The 16,913-nt window shown below is 41.2% G+C and overlaps 1 protein-coding gene across 4 annotated transcripts in view; it reads right to left on the reverse strand.

Moving 5' to 3' along the window:
* Positions 1-4,373: 4,373 nt before the first annotated feature.
* phtm (phantom) overlaps positions 4,374-16,913 on the reverse strand; it is a 239,667-nt gene continuing 227,127 nt past the window's right edge. The window contains exons 10-11 of one of the 4 annotated variants that reach the window (XM_068350762.1): positions 4,642-4,858; positions 4,380-4,591 (exon numbers count right to left, since the gene is read on the reverse strand). In XM_068350762.1, the coding sequence (XP_068206863.1) occupies positions 4,662-4,858 (197 nt within the window). In that variant the 3' untranslated portion in view covers positions 4,380-4,591; positions 4,642-4,661. Of the gene's footprint in view, positions 4,859-16,913 lie in introns of all 4 variants that reach the window. The other 3 variants (XM_068350764.1, XM_068350761.1, XM_068350763.1) reach the window with 3 other exon arrangements.

The raw sequence follows: 16,913 nt of genomic DNA on the forward strand, positions 1-16,913 counted from the left end.
TCAACGCGTACCTTCTGCAGCAGTACTCGCCGTCGCCAGCTGCCTGTATAGCAACGCTTTTTCAGCTCTCTCAACAACCGTTGGGGGACCAAAGAGCTTCGCTCACCCTTGGGAAAATGACCAGTATTACTTGGCTGCAACCTGCCGCGGACGGCTCTCCTCGTGATGTGAACCTACTTCGTGACCTTTGGGTAAGCCGTTTACCCAAACCTGTACGCGCTGCCTTACCCGATGTCGATAGTTTACCCCTAAAGGACTTGATGACAAAAGCCAACGCTCTTATGGACAGCCACTTCATGACCATCAAAACCTCCATCAACGCCTCCACTCGTGACGAAGAGGACACCTATTCAACTTCAACCGAAGGTGACGTGAATGCCGTAGGACACACACGCCTATGAATACCGTAGGGCAGGGGTGGCCAACCTATGGCGCATGCGCCAACAGTGGCGCATTGCACGATTACAAGTGGCGCACTATACCCCAGAGATAATAAAAGAAAAACCATGACTGCTCATAAAAAAATGAATGATATTGATTTCCAGGAAAAAAAAAAAAAAAAAAAAAAAAAAAAAAAAAAAAAAAAAAAAAAAAGCTTAAGGGGACCGTCTGCTATGTCCTGCATTTATCTATGCAAATTTAGTGTCAATATCTATCTATCTATCTATCTATCTATCTATCTATCTATATATATATATATATATATATATATATATATATGTACATATATATATATATATATATATATATATATATATATATATATATATATATATATATATACATTCATACATACATACATATCAAAGGATTATATTTATAACTGCGAAATATGTCCAAATTACCATACTTAAGGATAGAAAGCGGGTTAAAGTTTGTTAGGCGCATCTGAATAAGAAGTGAAAAGAATTGGTGCAAGGGAAACAAAAGGTTGGTCACCCCTGCCGTAGGGCATACACGCCTATAAATGCCGTAGGACACACATGCCTATGAATGCTGTAGGACACACACGCCTATGAATGCAGTAGGACACACACGCCTATGAATGCCGTAGGACACACTCGCCTACCCCGTGATGAGTCGGAGCGGCAACAAAGCCACCCATCATCCACCACTCTATTGCGCCTCAACCAACGACTTCTACAGCCACTCACTGCCACTAATTGGCGCAGTTTTTACTACTACCTCTCCAGATTCAAGGCACATATTTAACATGTTCAGTATGTCATTTTAGGGGGGGGGGAGCCATGTACCAACCGTGTGTCACACGATCGTACATACTTCATTTTGTGTATATATTGCTTGTATCTTCGCTCTCCCCTCGCACTAAAAAGAACCTGAATAAACATGTCTGTTTTTCCTAATCGGTAACGGTGTCAATTTTAAACATAAAAATTCTTGTTGCCCTGAGGTTTTGTATATAGAGGAGAGTGTTCTATAATAAACTCACTCAGTTGCTTTCACCCTGTCTTTGAGTCACAACCTTCTCTTGGCCTGTCGCAATAGAAATCCCTTAATTGTGGTCATGAAGTTCGCATGATTTACCTTGATTTTAGTTCTGCCTTTGACCGTTTACCGTGTTAATCATGAGGCCCTAGTTTTCAATCTCAAACAGTTGGGAGTGGGTGAGTTTTCTTTTTAGCATCATTATTGAATTTTTGAATTTCTAATTAATAGATCACAAAGAATTATTGTTGATGGGCACCATAGTGAGTATAGGAATGTGATATCTACTGTTCATCAGGGTAGTATTCTTGGCCCATTACATTTCATACTATACACATGACATGTAGTTTGGCTTAGAGAACAAGCGTGTTGTATATTCAGATGATTCTACTCTCTCTCTCCCCATAAATTCCATCTCGTGAATGTAAATCTGGGGTTGTTGAATCCTTTGATAGAGATATAACTAAAAGTAGTGCATGGTGCAAATTATGGGGGGTGAAGTTGTATCCTAACAAAACTCAAAGTATGATTGTAAGTACGTCAAGAACAATTGCTCCTCAACATCTGGATCTCAGCATTGATAATGTTTCTTTAACTCTGCATGACTTAAAATTTTAGGCGTGATTCTCGGCAGAAAATTTACTTATAAGAAACACATTAGGTCTGTGTCTTCTTCAATTGCAAAAATATAGCTTATTGAGAGTCTTTCAAGATTTTTGGTGATCAATCTTTTCTGAAGAAGTGTTTTAATTCATTTGTTTTACCTTGTTTCGAGTATTGTTCTCCTGTCAGGTCTTCAGCTGCTGATTCTCATCTTAATTTGGTAGACAGAAACTTACGGTCTATTAAATTTCTTATTCCTTATCTAGATATTAATCTCTGGCACCGTCGTTCAATTAGTTCATTATGCATGTTGCATAAGATTTTTTTTTATAATTCTGACCATCCTTTACAATCAGATCTTCCCGGATAGTTCCATCCTGTTCGTAATACTAGGTATGCAGTTAATTCTAATAGTCAGGCCTTCTCCATCATGACGCTCAATACTAGTTGAATCAGTAGAACTTCATAAGTTCTAACTCGCAGAAAATGTTTTTATGTTGAACAGTCCTACATAAGTACTTTTATACTTTATATATCAAATAACAGTTTTAATGTTGTTAATGTTTTTAAAATATTTTATTTTAATTTTTCATTACTTATATCGTTTATTTATTTCCTTATTTCATTTCCTCACTGGGCTATTTTCCCTGTTGAAGCCCTGGGGCTTATAGCATCTTATTTTCCAGGGTTGTAGCTTAGCTAGTAATAATAATAATAATAATAACGGTAATGATAATTATCAATAATAATTAATAGTAATAATTAATAATAATAATAGAGAATCCGTTCAATACAAGGGAGGTTAAATTTGATACTGGGAGTGAATATATTCAGGGTTGATGTAACCAGTTAATTCTTGTATTTATGATAATTCTTTACGACATAAGGCAGTTCAAAAGGGGTTTAAAAGTATTTCGACTGGTATACATCACAATTAATTTAATAAGTGAAATTTCAAAAGTGAATTTTAGTTTCAGAAACTATGGTCTTGTCCAATCAGGACCTATTGGACAGTTTTACAGTATGGCTTTTAAAATTTTAGGTGTGATTCTCGACAGCATGTTTACTTTTGAGAAACACATTAGGTCTGTCTTCTTCAATTGCACAAAAATTGGCTAGTTGAGGAAGTCTTGTAATATTTTTGGTGAGAAATCTATTCTGAAGTGTTTTAATTCTTTCATTCTACCTTGAATCCTAACAAAACTCAAAGTGTGATTGTAATTTAAGTAGGTCAAAGACAGTTGCCCCTCAACATCTGGATCTCGGCATTGATAATGTTTCTTGAACTTTGTACGACTTTTAGAAATTTAGGTGTGATTCTTGACATCAAGTATACTTTTGAGAAACACATTAGGTCTGTGTCTTCTTCAATTGCACAAAAAGTGACTTATTGAGAAACTCTTATAATATTATTGGTGAGCAACCTATTCTGAAGTGTTTTAATTCTTTCATTCTACCTTGTTTCGAGTATTGTCCTCCTGTCTGGTCTTCAGCTGCTGATTCTAATCTAATTTGTTGGACAGGAATTTATGGTCTATTAATTTTTTTTTTATTCTTGCTCTTGATATCAATCTCTGGTACCGTTGTTTCATTAGTTTGTTATGCATGATGCATAAGATTTTTCATAATTCTGACCATCCTTTACGTTCAAATCTTCCTGGCTGTAAGTGTTTGGGCGTGCCTTCAGTATTGTGACACTTCAAGAGCTTTCAAGGTTCTTAGTTTATCGAATTCTACATTAAATTCTTTAATATCCCATAATTTTTAGTACAGTATTATCTCATCCATTTTTTTTCATCAATGTACACATTAACTAGAGAAAGATGTTTGATAGGATTTTCTTTTTTTCATCATAATTTTCTCTTATAATGGAACCTGGTCTGGGACTGTCCTATGCCGTAGCCGTGACCAGATGGGGGAAACGTTTCGTTTCGGAGTATTTTCAATCTTATCTACAATAATCAGCTACTGATTGATATGAAAACTGTTCAATTTAAGTAGTATATGGCGCGTGTCCAGCTCTTTGAAAATTATTTAAATATTGGTGACAAAACTTAGTTATAATTCTTTAATCAGACATTTTCAATCCAATGAGAATTTTTTTTTTTCCCAATTTTGTTTCCAATATTTTCGAATACTGTGGGAAGGAGAAAAAACTTTCAAACTGCTAATATGGGGCTCCTAATTCTTTGGCTAAACAATCTTGATAGCAGTATTTTGTTTTCTCTTGAAAGTTACTTAACCTCACTCCCAACTCAACTATAATGAGTCAGTGATAGGGTATTAAAACTAAATATATTTTTTTATATACAGTACTGTATATATTTCATTTAAAACTAACAAAAATTTTGCTGAACTAATATAAAAATAAATTTTGCTCAACAAAATAGAATTCTTTCATACATGAATTTCACAGCTACATTTTAATTAGTTTTAAGGACATTCATATTTCTTTTTACATATCACTGTAAGAGTATCATAAATTTATAATATCAGAAGACACTTTTATTTTCTCGGCACAATAACCATATAAAGTAGTTGTGCAATAGGAAAAACGTCCCATTATTGCAATAGGAAAAACGTCCCATTATCGCAATAGGAAAAACGTCCCATTATTTCACACTACTCCTTCTCGTGAAGATTAGCTTGCAAGGCTTTGGAGCAAGAGTGAGTCCGCAGATTGGATCTTTCGCTGGATCATTCTCTGGATCCTTGTTCGCCAAACTCACTTTGAACTTGAGCAAAATCCGGCTCGTGAAGACAAACAGAAGCATCTTGGCGAACTCGTCTCCTATGCATACGCGGCGTCCTGTGGAATGTAAAAGGGCACGTTACTGTATTCCTAATTTTAAATTCATCAGTCTTATTTGTATATTTTAAGTAACGATATTTTTGAAAAGTTATATTTAACCATATTTCTAATAACCATATTTCTAATAACCATATTTCTAATAACCATATTCATAAAATTATAACTATATTTCTATTAACTACATTTATAAAGTTATTAACCCTATCTCTCTAATCAGCAGAAATATTTTACATTTTCCATCACCGGAAGTCTATTTATTTGTATACTTTTAAATTCCACAATTCAATAACTGTCATTTTTCTTTTTTACAAATGTAAAATTAACAAGTAGGGCCTCTTATCATTTCATGAATTTTGCCTCATCGGTTACAGTATTTCTAACTTTTCTAATTGCCGAAGAGAATGTGTCAAGGAAAGCCAAATTAGCAGTTGAAAAGGCCAGGGTTGAGTAATAATTAGCTGCAAGGAAGGCACCGATGTAGCAGCATAAATCTGCTCTGGAAGTAGCAAACAAACTAGAACAAAAGAAAAGGACGAGGTTAGACATCGAGTTGGGCCAAGCTATTGCAAGCGAATAGTTTTTGCATAAGAATATGGAAAGGAGCCGAACAACCTTTATCCACCAAGTCTCATTATTTGAATCCATCGGCTTTAGCCACATTGACAACTCTTTATAGATCATGTTCAGCAAAATTGATGTAGTTCCAAAACTGAGATCTACCTTCCACCAGGAAATTCTAATTCATCAATGGAACCCACAAATAATCCACCATCACAGCAAAAGTTTCACTTTCTTCCACAAAGAACAGATAATTGTATGGATGAACCTATTCTGGGACAAACCAAACCATAGTTCTACGAAAAAAAAAAAAAATGTTAGTACAGGTCGAACGTCAAATGGTAATTTTAGGTTTCTTCCTCAACATAACATATCAAAATTCACTGGTGACTACAGTATATAGCATTCTCTTCCTTCATAAAGATGCTGATAGGTTCCGTTACTGAACCAGTATGTTGAAAGGGATCTTGAAAGTCAAGTAAAATTTTTACTATCATGGAAGGACCTGAAGCATACAAGAAAGCTATGAATCTGTTAAAGGATGAATATGCAGATCCATACTAAGGACCAACAGCAAAGGTTGAGAAGCTCCTCAGGTGGCTGGAGATCATGAATGTGATGACCCTAAAGAATTAAAGAAGTTTTCAAGGTTCTTGATGCAGTGTGAGTTGGCCATCTAAATTCTTTCATGTATGGATGTTCTCAACCATATTCAAAGCATGAAGATAAACTACCCACTAGCATCCAAAATAATTAGGTCTGACACCCCCTTCATCAATCCATACTTAAGAAGGACAAGGTAATATTGGAGGATTTGGTGACATTTGTAAAAAATCTGGTCGAATTAGCACATGTCCTGCTTTCAGGAGACAAGCAATGAAAATGGAAACCCACAAAACAATATTCAAAGAAGCAGAATAACAGTTCCTTTGCAACAACCATAGTCAGATGGTCTTAGCAAGACAACACATTCATCAAAGGCAGTAACAAATCTGGCTAAAAAGAATTGTCCTAAGTATAAAGGACCAAACTGGCATGACATTCTGAATTTGTAAAGAAGACAATAGTAAACAAAACAGACATACTGAAGAATAAAGAGCATTGCTTCCGGTCCCTTAGCTATAATCATACTGTAAAGGGATTTGATAAGATTTCCAGTAAATGGCCGAAGAGACATCAAACTTGTGTGCATGTAGATAATTTTCGGGCAAGGCAGGAAATCTAAAGTCTACTGATAACAAGCAAGAAGACAAAGTTTTAGTATATGTACTAGATAAAAAATTAGCAGTCACAAGCTACCACAGTGTTACAAGCCATATTGCCAGTGAAGGTATGACAGGGCTAGAACAAGAAAGTTGAAATCTACTGCTTCTGACAGTGGATCCGCTGGCTGCTTTATACCTAAAACCTGAAGGAACAGCTAAAAGCAGATTTAATAGCAACCACACTCAAGCTTTGTACACTGCATTGGGCAGACAACAAACAGCCTTCTTGTCATCCAAGATGTAGTGGCAATGGTCATCAGTGGAAACAGCCTAGTATATTTTCCAAATACATTTTCAGAAAAAAATTAGAGTCACATAACAGGGAATATTTTTTTCAGTCATAACTTTACCCCCATCTAAGAAAGATGGCCCATAAACTTGAAAAAAATTGGACTTTTTATTGGCACTTCAGCCAATCACTCATACCAGCAGATAATAATGGATCCTTAACATAGTTGGTCAATCAATGGACCAGTGCAAGTTACAGTCTATGAAAAACAAAGATGTCACTTACAATATGATATCATTGCAGGAAGTGAAGTCTGTAAAGGTTGCATGACTCCTGCAGCTGTCATCAAAGATATTCAAAATGTACTTCAGTGAAAAGATAAAGAAAACACTCCAAAATGAGGGTACTCACAAGATGACAACATTTCACAAATAGATATTTTGAAAATTCCAAGCCATCCAGAGAGCGGAGTGACAGAAAAAGATAAATCGACTCAATAAAAAGTACTGCAGATGTGTCACGTTAATGGACCAGTTTCTGAAGAAGGATATGCATGGAAAGTACCACTAGATGCAGTCCATGCAAGAGGCCACACATGTATTTACCAAATCATGGAGTTTTATCACCCAGAGAAACTGATTGCAGTTCAATATTCAATGGATATTTTCTGAATGATCAGCTTTGACAGGATCCCGATCTTAAAAATTTCTACAACATAATTAGTTGAAGAAAAAGAAATCATTAATAGGTGACATTAAGGCCATGTTCTACCAAGTAAAAGTACCCAAACAACGAGGACACACATAACGATTCTTTTGGTAGCATGAAAGCAACTCAAGAGCAAGAAATACAAAAATACTATAGGACCGTACACTTATTTGAATCCAATTGTCCAACAGATGCCCCTCATGAAGTTTACAAGGATAAACTAGAAGCGAGATTTTCAATATCAGTGGATCTGAAAGTATCTGACAACGCGACAAGTTAACTGCTTGGTTATTTCTCTATTTGGCATAGATTCAAAAGGAAAGCACCCTGGTAGATGATTCTTCCCTTTTCTCAAGACAAAATATGTAAGTGGGACTCGACTTGATATTCATGAACTTGACAATGCTGAAAGTCATCAAGAATGTACAGAAATATTTTCCAAAATAACTGATGCATTTACGTAATCAAATAGGTGCATGGGGCCGAGCATGCCAGGGATCAAGCACATTCCATGACCACCTCACTGACCCAAAGACTGGTCTTCTGGATGTTAGAGGAAAAATTCAGTAAACTGGAATAAACCAATAAATGAAGCAACCAGTTATTCTTCCAAAAGACTTCCTGTTTTTCCCATTCTGGAAGAAACCATATCCCGGTGACACTATACAAAAATTACTGGGCTATTAATGGGATTCAGCTTTATGTAGTATATTATCTCAATGCATTATCTGCAGGAGAATGTATGACCTGCCTATGAAACACAAGATGGCTGATATAAACCCTGATCCTGTGATCCCATCTCCACCCTTTACTATGAATTGTGTGAATTATTTTGTTCCACACATTATCAAAGATGGTAGAAAAGTAGTTAAAGTGTATGTAATGTTATTCTCTTGCCTTTCGTGTGTGTGTGTGTGGGGGGGGGGGGGGTTGCAAAGAATGGGCCCATGAAGCCATAAGGAAACTACAAAAGAAAGGTTTCAAATGGAAATTCAATCCCTTGCTGCAAGCTGGATGGTAGCTGTATGAAAACAAATGAGTCAGTCCACTTGTAGGGATCTATAGTAAAACCACTTCTACTCAAGTATGGTACACTGATCAATAAGGATGATTATCATATAAACTTGAGTGAAGTCACAGGATAATCACCTCCCGGCCATTGGCGACACTAAGTAATTACATTAGAGATTTTGAGCAAATAGGTTCAAGACAACTACTGACTATGAAACCTGCAGTATCTATACCACCAGGTATCTATACCAACCAGAGATCTATGCTAGAGGGAGATGGAAACATGTGCAAGTCTTAGCCCTTATGTTCTGGTCTAGGTGGAGGAAGGAGTGGCATACTCCTAAAATTGAACCTCCAGACTGATGACGTGCTTATTACCATTGTAAATCTTCCTAGGAACAAGTGGATATTTGGATTAGTGAGCAAGATTCGTTTGGATAAGAACAAACCTATAATCATAGTTACACTTACAACTGAGGACAATGAACATTGTAGACCTGTACATAGGGAACAGTAACTTTAGTCTTATAAATATTGGACGTAGCTGTAATTTTTTAACGTATTTACATCAGTATTATTGTTTAGATATACGAACAAACAAGAGATGATATTGATTTATGGGGCTGGGTATGTAGATACCTCTATCATTATGTAACATTTAGTAAAATATGCCAATGTAAATGGGGTAAATGTAATGCTTTATTTTGTGTAGTACTTTCTTTATATGGATGAATCATTGACTAGTATTGATTTATACATGTTGATTAGTATTTATGAGCATTTTCACTTTTGTGAATCAAGTAATGATGGTTTGAAATTATTGGAAGACACAAATAGTTATAGTGGCAATAAGGTCAAAACTAAGTATTTTAAGAGTATTGGAAAAATTAGAATTTGGGCGTACTATAAAATGAATAGGTTGAAAACTAGTTCTTAGAGCATTAATACAAAATATGTATTGAATATAGTATAGGTTTTTATATATTCATTGGATAATCTTTCAACAGTTGAGAAGTCACAAGCATATCTATACTTTTAATGAGATATTAAACAGTTTAATATGATAGCAGCATAACCTACTAGCCTAACCTCCCTATTCGAAAAAAGTTGCTTAAAATTGATCATATGACTTGTCAGTGATTGATTTGAAAGGATTGCTTGTTAAGCAACCTCTCGGTATCCATGGATACTCAGTTGGGAGTTGGTCTTTCTCTCGAGAGTCAAGTGATTGTCGTTTCTCTCAATTGAACCATACGACCCTTCGGAATTTTTGACAGACGCAGTCCCCGGGCAGTACTGGTTGCCCTACCAAGTAGCTTGGTAACCAGGTTGCTCGAAAACTCCGCAGAGTTACGAGGAGTAATCTATTATGTTTGTCCTAGTTTCCGATGGTGTAGGAAGGGAAGATTAGTATTCCCATGAAAGGGTTGCTTGTACAAACAGTCTTCTAATTCTTAAGTCACAATACAGTACAAGTTCTAGCAGGCCATGATCACTCCCCAGGGAGTAAATTCAATGGCACCATCTGCATTAAGGGCAGAGTGGAAGATGAGACTGCTCCTGCTAAAGAGGGGCATCCTTCTTACCCGTCTCTCCGGGGAGAAAGATGCGAGGGAAGTTGGAGATGAAAATGAGACACACTGGGATCTTATCCTCGAACAGTCCCAATGCCCCGTATGGGGTGACATGTCCTGCCTATTTGTCCTGACGCAAGATACAAACCTTCCACTTTTCAACATAGCAATTTCGGTGGAGCTGAAAACTAGTCGAAACTGAAGTTAACAAGGGTTTATCTACCCACCGCTCGTTAGCGGGGGTCGTGGGGTTGTGTTTACCCACTGCTCTCACCAGCACTGGTGACTAACTGTTTTATTTCGGCTCGGTATAGTGTAGACCTGTCTCACTCTCCCAGTAACCTAAACTGCCTGTGAGGTCCAACCATGCGTGTTTGTCCAGGCCGTCAAGGGCGCCATTGCGGCGCCTTCATGTCCTCGAAGGACATGGATCCTCACGGTCTCTGTCCTTCATGTCGAGGTCACTCGCGTTCGAAGGAGTCCTTGTAGTGTGTCTCAGGAGTGGTCGCCCTCCCAGTGGGTGAGGTTTGGTAGACAGAAGAAGAAGAAATCTTAAAGACCTCACTTCTTTCCCCTCCGACTCTATCTCCGCATCCTGACTCTACCCGACCGGCTTCTCTGGGGAACAGTCGAGTACAAGCGGCGCCCTGGTAACGCCAGGATAACCTCATTTGGGGTCTCCTCCCATTGTCTCCCTTAGAGAGGCAGTGAGCGAGCCCTCCGCGGGGGAGTCCCTCTCAGACGACGCAGTTAGTCTACTGTGGCCCTCTTTGGGGCTGACGGGTCCCGTCAAAAGGAGAAGCGTGCGCACTCGATCACCGAGTACTCCTCTTTTGCTCTCCCCAACGTTCCACCTACTTCGGCGGGAGGACTAGCACTCCTCAGAGTGACTTAGCCAGAGACCCTCAGGTTCTCAGGATCAAGCTTTGGCTTTGTTCCAGATGTTGTTCAGGGAGTTGATCCTCTTTCAGTACTTGGCCGATGGGAGGAGAAACAACTTGGATAACCGGAAGGTTCGCCTTCCAGTGTTGCGCTGTCTGACCTTCCGAGGAAGGAGGAAGCGATACAACCTTGTGAACAGCAGCTCCCTCGTTAGCGAGGCGATAAGCCATCAAAAGGTGTCGTCGATCAATCTTCTGAGATCTTCTACAACCCTCTCTGCTGAGCGGCAACTCCTTGTCTGTGAGGCGATGTGCAATCAGGAGAGGTGAGGATCGTTCCTTATGCTTGCGAGAGGAAAGATCTGCTCCTGAGTGGTCTCCTCCACGAGGATACCACCGAAAGGTATTGGATTCGTCTATACCACGCTCCAATCCATTCGGAGCACAGCTTTTTGGAGCTGGATGACGAAGGATGGAGGAGGTTTCCATCTGCTTCCCACCTTGTCATCGAGACACTCAGCGTTTTACGAGACCATCCTCTTACGAGATCGGGCAGATTTTACCAGTCTCACTGCAGTGCAAGTGCTCCGCACCCTGTCGCTCCTCACCTCTTAGGGTAAGGAAAGTATCGCGCCTTTTTCCTACGGGAAAGCAGGTGAGCAAGAGAGCTCTGATTCTGGACTCTCTCGGACAGGATTTTGTACCTTTGCTGAAGGCAGAGAAGCTTTATGCGTTGTCACTTGTGTTTCCTTCTAGTGAGAAGGATAGGAGAGCTTATCCGCTGGAAGCGAGGAAAACTGATTTTCATCAAGAGACAGGGGTTCCTACGTGCTCAAGCGATTGCTATGGTAAGGTTGAGGAGAGGGTGGAGGTGAGCAAGCGTGCTGGCTTGCCTCGACAACCAACATCTTGTCAAGGTTAATAACCTCACGGTTGTTCACCTCACGGTTGTTCACCTAGGAGAAGAGTGAGGCGTTCTCCACATCCCTTCCCCCCACCTCAGCCGGTGCGATCGGAACTATCTAATAGCCGGGAGACTAATTCAACAGGTAACTTGTTAGCCAAGGATGAACCTTGGTTTCAAGACCTGGTGAAAGCACTTAAACAAGCAATGGAAACCTCTAACGATCCCCCAGCTGAAGCAGCGAAGGTTTCGTTATTCCCCTGGATTATGCCAAGAGATCTACTGATCTATCTGACCCTAGGCGAGCTTACCTAGCTAGAGCACCACAGTTTCAAGGTATGCGGATTTCCTTAGGAGTAAGGATCCTAAGATCATGGATCCAACCTGGGAGAGGATGGGTATGACTTGGGTCATAGCCGCGAGGTTGGTTAGAGAAAGAGAGTTGGCTTCGATCCGAAAGTCAGAATCCTCTAACCTTCGCCCAGTCTTTCGATCGACGACTGAGGGTTGGAAGCCAGTTTGGATCGACGACTGAGAATATCCTTCATCTCGACCGAAAAATCAACTAGAAGAGAGGAATCCTCTCTTTTCGACGAATTTGACGGTCAATCAAGAGGGAGAAAGACACGAAGACAGTACCTAAGAAATGGCGTTCTATGGGTGAACGTCAGATACAAGGGGTACAGTCTTCAGTCTCAGCCGCTAATGTAAGACCTGAGCATAGCGGCCTTCCCTCTAGAGCACACTCGGCTTCCAAATGGTTTTCTGTTGACGAACCTCACCCTCCCCGAGCTCCTATGGGTGTTAGCTTGGGAGAGGAAGAACCTTTTGATGACGGTTCTGAGCAATCTGAGTGCCCCGCTCCCAGCCCGAATGTCAAACCGTTGGCGGAAAGATTCAGATAAAATCTTTCTTAAGGTTTGGCTTGCATCAGGAAGGTTAACAACCTGGAAGAGCCTGACGACATCCCGAATGAAGGCAAGGATACAGTCCTGGAGCAGTTCTCTGGTGCTCCTAAACCATTCAGACCCAAGATAGCCTTGCTTTCTGGAATGGGAGTTAAGGCAGCGAAGAGAGCTTTTGCCCAAGTAGCTGGCACCTCCCACTCTCTTTGTTTGTTGGTCTCCTCCAGGTTACTTGTTCCTCCTTATGTAAGGTAGTAGTAGTATTATGAGGTAGTGGGAGACTATACTTCCCCCCTTACCGCTGGACCCAGTGATTGTATCGTTGACCCAGATGCCTTTGGAGAAACTGACAACTCTCCCTGTTCAGTTTTCTGCTGCAAACGCTGATAACATGGAGTGGGTTGCAAAGTGTGCTCTGCAATCAGCTTCTTGGCTGGATTATTGGTTAGGTATGATTGGCTATCTCCTCAAGGACGAGGATTTCTTCACTCCTAAGAGGAGGGAGACGCTGTTCTCTTTCCTTCTCTCGGGTGCGAGAACACTCAAATTTTGATGGAAAATGGGGTCAACCAAAGGGTCAACTGTATCTTAAGGCCACGCGATGCAGTTGTCTTGAGATTACAGAAGCAGGTCCCGAAGAGAGGCAATGGGGTTGCGCAACGCTGCAATGGATGGACCCGACTTGTTTGAAGGGGAAGCCATTGAGAACTTAGCGGACCGATGGAGGAGGGTGAGCCAAGACACTCCTTCAGCGATTTGTCTCCTCTCGTTGCTTCAAGTAGGCTCCTCCAAGGCAGACACAACAGTCTCCCAAACCTCAGACTGGCCAGAAGCCGAACGCCCCAAAGAAGAAAGATGGAAAGCCCTCCTTTCGTTCCAACGGACGCAAAGGTAAAGGCAAGAAATCCCACCGAGGACAACCACGCTAGAGAGGGCAATATCCCTTGACCAGTCCACCAATTGGGGGATGCCTTATGAGCAGATGGCCGAGGTGGATGAATTATGGAGCCAACCGTTGGTCGACTTTTGTATTAAGAAAGGGATATATTGTTCCTTTCATAGACTCTTCCCCTCTGCTGACTCAAAGTCCAACTGTGACGAGGTCCTATGCTAAGGGATTGCCTAAGGACCAGGCCTTATGGGCCATGCTAGAGAAGAGTGCTCTCCAGGAGGGTTCCAAGGCTTTTACAGTATTTATTTCATGTAGAAAAGTCGTCTGGGGGCTGGAGACCCGTAATAGACCTCTCAGCCCTGAAAGTTTGTCTTACAGACTCCATTCAAAATGGAGATGGCATAAACGGTCAGACAGCCTGTCTGACCATTTGTGCCAGACCGAACAACTTAATGATCTTGTTGGACCTGAAAGACGCATACTTCCAGATCCCAATTTATCCATCCTCAAGGAAAGTACCTGCATTTTACTATGGATGATCAGATATAACAATTCAAAGTGCTGTGTTTTGGCCTGTCCACAGCATGCCAGGTGTTCACAAGAGTCTACTCTAGTGTCTACGTGGGTACACAAGAACGGCATTCGTCGTCTTTGGTATCAAGTCTGCTAGTTCTAGCAGACTCGAAGGAGATCCTTCTCCTCCATCAAGAGAAACTAATGGCCTTCTGTCAGGATCTGTGGATCCTGATAAATTGCAAGAAGTCTCATCTGCAACCTGTCCAAGATATGGTATATCTAGAGATAAGAATCGAGATCACACTAGGCAAAGTCTTCCCGTCTGTGGACAGAACGAGGAGACTGAAAGAGGTAGCGCAGGACTTCCTCTTGAGAGATGAACTGCCAGCACATCAATGGCAGAAACTGTTAGGGCAACTGACTTCGCTCGAGAAGTTAGTTCCTCACGGCCGTCTCCAGTGGCAGCTGAAGACCTTTTGGTGTCAGCATACAGATCCACCAGACACACTAGTGCCGATGGGAACTGCTGCAACTGAATAGTTTTTCCTCCCTGAGATAAAGTAAAAACTCTTGCTATAGTTGGGATAGAGGCACCGAGAGGATGGATGGAATTGAGCAAAAGAGACAGAAACTGGTAGGTGTTAGACACCAACCTGCTCAAGGGAATAGATCTCTCTCCTCCCCCAGACTTGATGCTCTTCATGGATGCATCAGAAGAAGGGTGGGGGCTTATCTGTTACACTTGAAGGCATCTGGGCTTTGGTCTGAATCCGAAAGGCGGTGCCACATCAATGTCCGGGCTTTGGTCTGAATCCAAAAGGCAGTGCCACATCAATGTCCTGGAAATGAAAGCCTCTTTTTTTGGCTCTCAAGCATTTCCATCAGCTTTTTTCAGGACACCACATATTGCTGATGAGCAGCAACACTGCAGTGGTAGCCTACATAAAGAAACAAGGAGGTACCTTTTCACAACCCTTATGCCAACTAGCTGTAGAAATCCCCAAATGGACAGAAGACAAGTCAATGACCTTAACAGCCCGCTTCATCCACAGCAAAAAGAACATGCTGGAGGACAATCTGAACAGGATGACTCTGATAGTTGGTACCGATTGGCCTTTAAATCAACAGATAGCCAACAAAGTTTTGAAATTATGGGGTTCGCCGACAATAAACCTTATCGCAACATCTCTCAACTAGAAACTTCCGGTGTACTGCTCCCCAGTACCGAATTCAAAGGCATTCTGGCAGGATGCCTTCCAACATTGGTTGGACAACATGGACGTCTATGCGTTGACCCCCTTCTAAACAAGGTCAGGGCATCTCAAGAGCTGATGATGACCCTAATAACTCTGCTATGGCAGCATGCATAGTGGTTTCCAGACCTACATCTGCTCACAAAGACACCAAGGGAACTGCCACCACTTCCCAATCTACTCGGACAGCCACCGAGCAGTGACATCGCTGCGTCTTCATGTCTGGTTACCTCCAGAACTCATCGACTGCAGTTTACCAGTTGAAGTGGCAAGTCTTTTGTGGTTGGTGTTGTGGGAGGGGTATCCATCCTCTTAAGTGCCTCTACCTCAACTATAGCATTTTTTTTTTTACTGTATCTCAGGTAGGAAAAAACTTCAGTTGCAGCGGTGAAAGGCTTTCGCTCAGCCTTAAGCCTAGTCTTTGAACTGAACGGAGTGGAACATTTCCTCCTCGAAGGAGTTGTTCCTCCTACCTCGAAACTTTGAGCAATCTTGCCCTCAGTCAGAAGTCGGGTCATCTCCGTGGAACATAAAGTCCTATGTTCCCTGAAAGGGGCCTCTTACGAACCGCTGAGACAATCTGACAAGGATTTAACTCTTAAGATGGCTTTCTTGTTAGCCCTGGCCTCTGCAAGTAGAGTCAGCGAGCTTCACGGCTTTTCCTACGACATCGCCTATTCAAGGGGAGGGGGGCAGGTTACTCTCAATTTTGTTCCGGAGTTTGTAGCCAAGACTCAAAATAGGGCGAGAGCTGTTACTAGATTCAGCTCCTTCCAGATTGAGTGTCTTCGGTCTGTAACATATGATCTTCATCAACTGTTATTCTGCCCCGTAGGACCGCTGAGGTTGTATCTTAAGAGAATGAGAGGAGCTAGACCTCAGATCAATAGGCTCTTTGTGAGCATGGGTAGAACCAAGAGGAGAGTCACAAAGAACAATCTCCTCTTGGATCACCTGGGCGATTAAAAGGGCCACGGCTCGGGATGTCACTCAACCAAATAGACACTCCAGTGCACACAATGTCAGAGGGGTAAGAACCTCTCAGTACAGCAGGTGCTGCTCGCAGGCAGGTGTAAACTTCAAACTACGTTCACTGCCCACTGCCTGCAGGATGTAACCCACAGGAGCCTAGACACTTACTCAATTGGTCCTGTGGTGGCACCTCACAATGTGATCTAACACCTCAGCTCCCTTAGGGGACAAGTAGCAGTAGGGGGTTTACGATCCCAACCTCCTAACATGGGGGAAGCGGTTGGTATGTGATTTTGAAATGATTCCTTGTAACCTTTTAACTTCATACACTAATAATTATTTTTCCTCTCCCAGCATTTAATTGCTCAGGCCGTCATCCTAAGA

This window comes from Palaemon carinicauda, chromosome 27, assembly GCF_036898095.1.
Source record: "Palaemon carinicauda isolate YSFRI2023 chromosome 27, ASM3689809v2, whole genome shotgun sequence".
Classification (NCBI taxonomy): domain Eukaryota; kingdom Metazoa; phylum Arthropoda; class Malacostraca; order Decapoda; family Palaemonidae; genus Palaemon; species Palaemon carinicauda.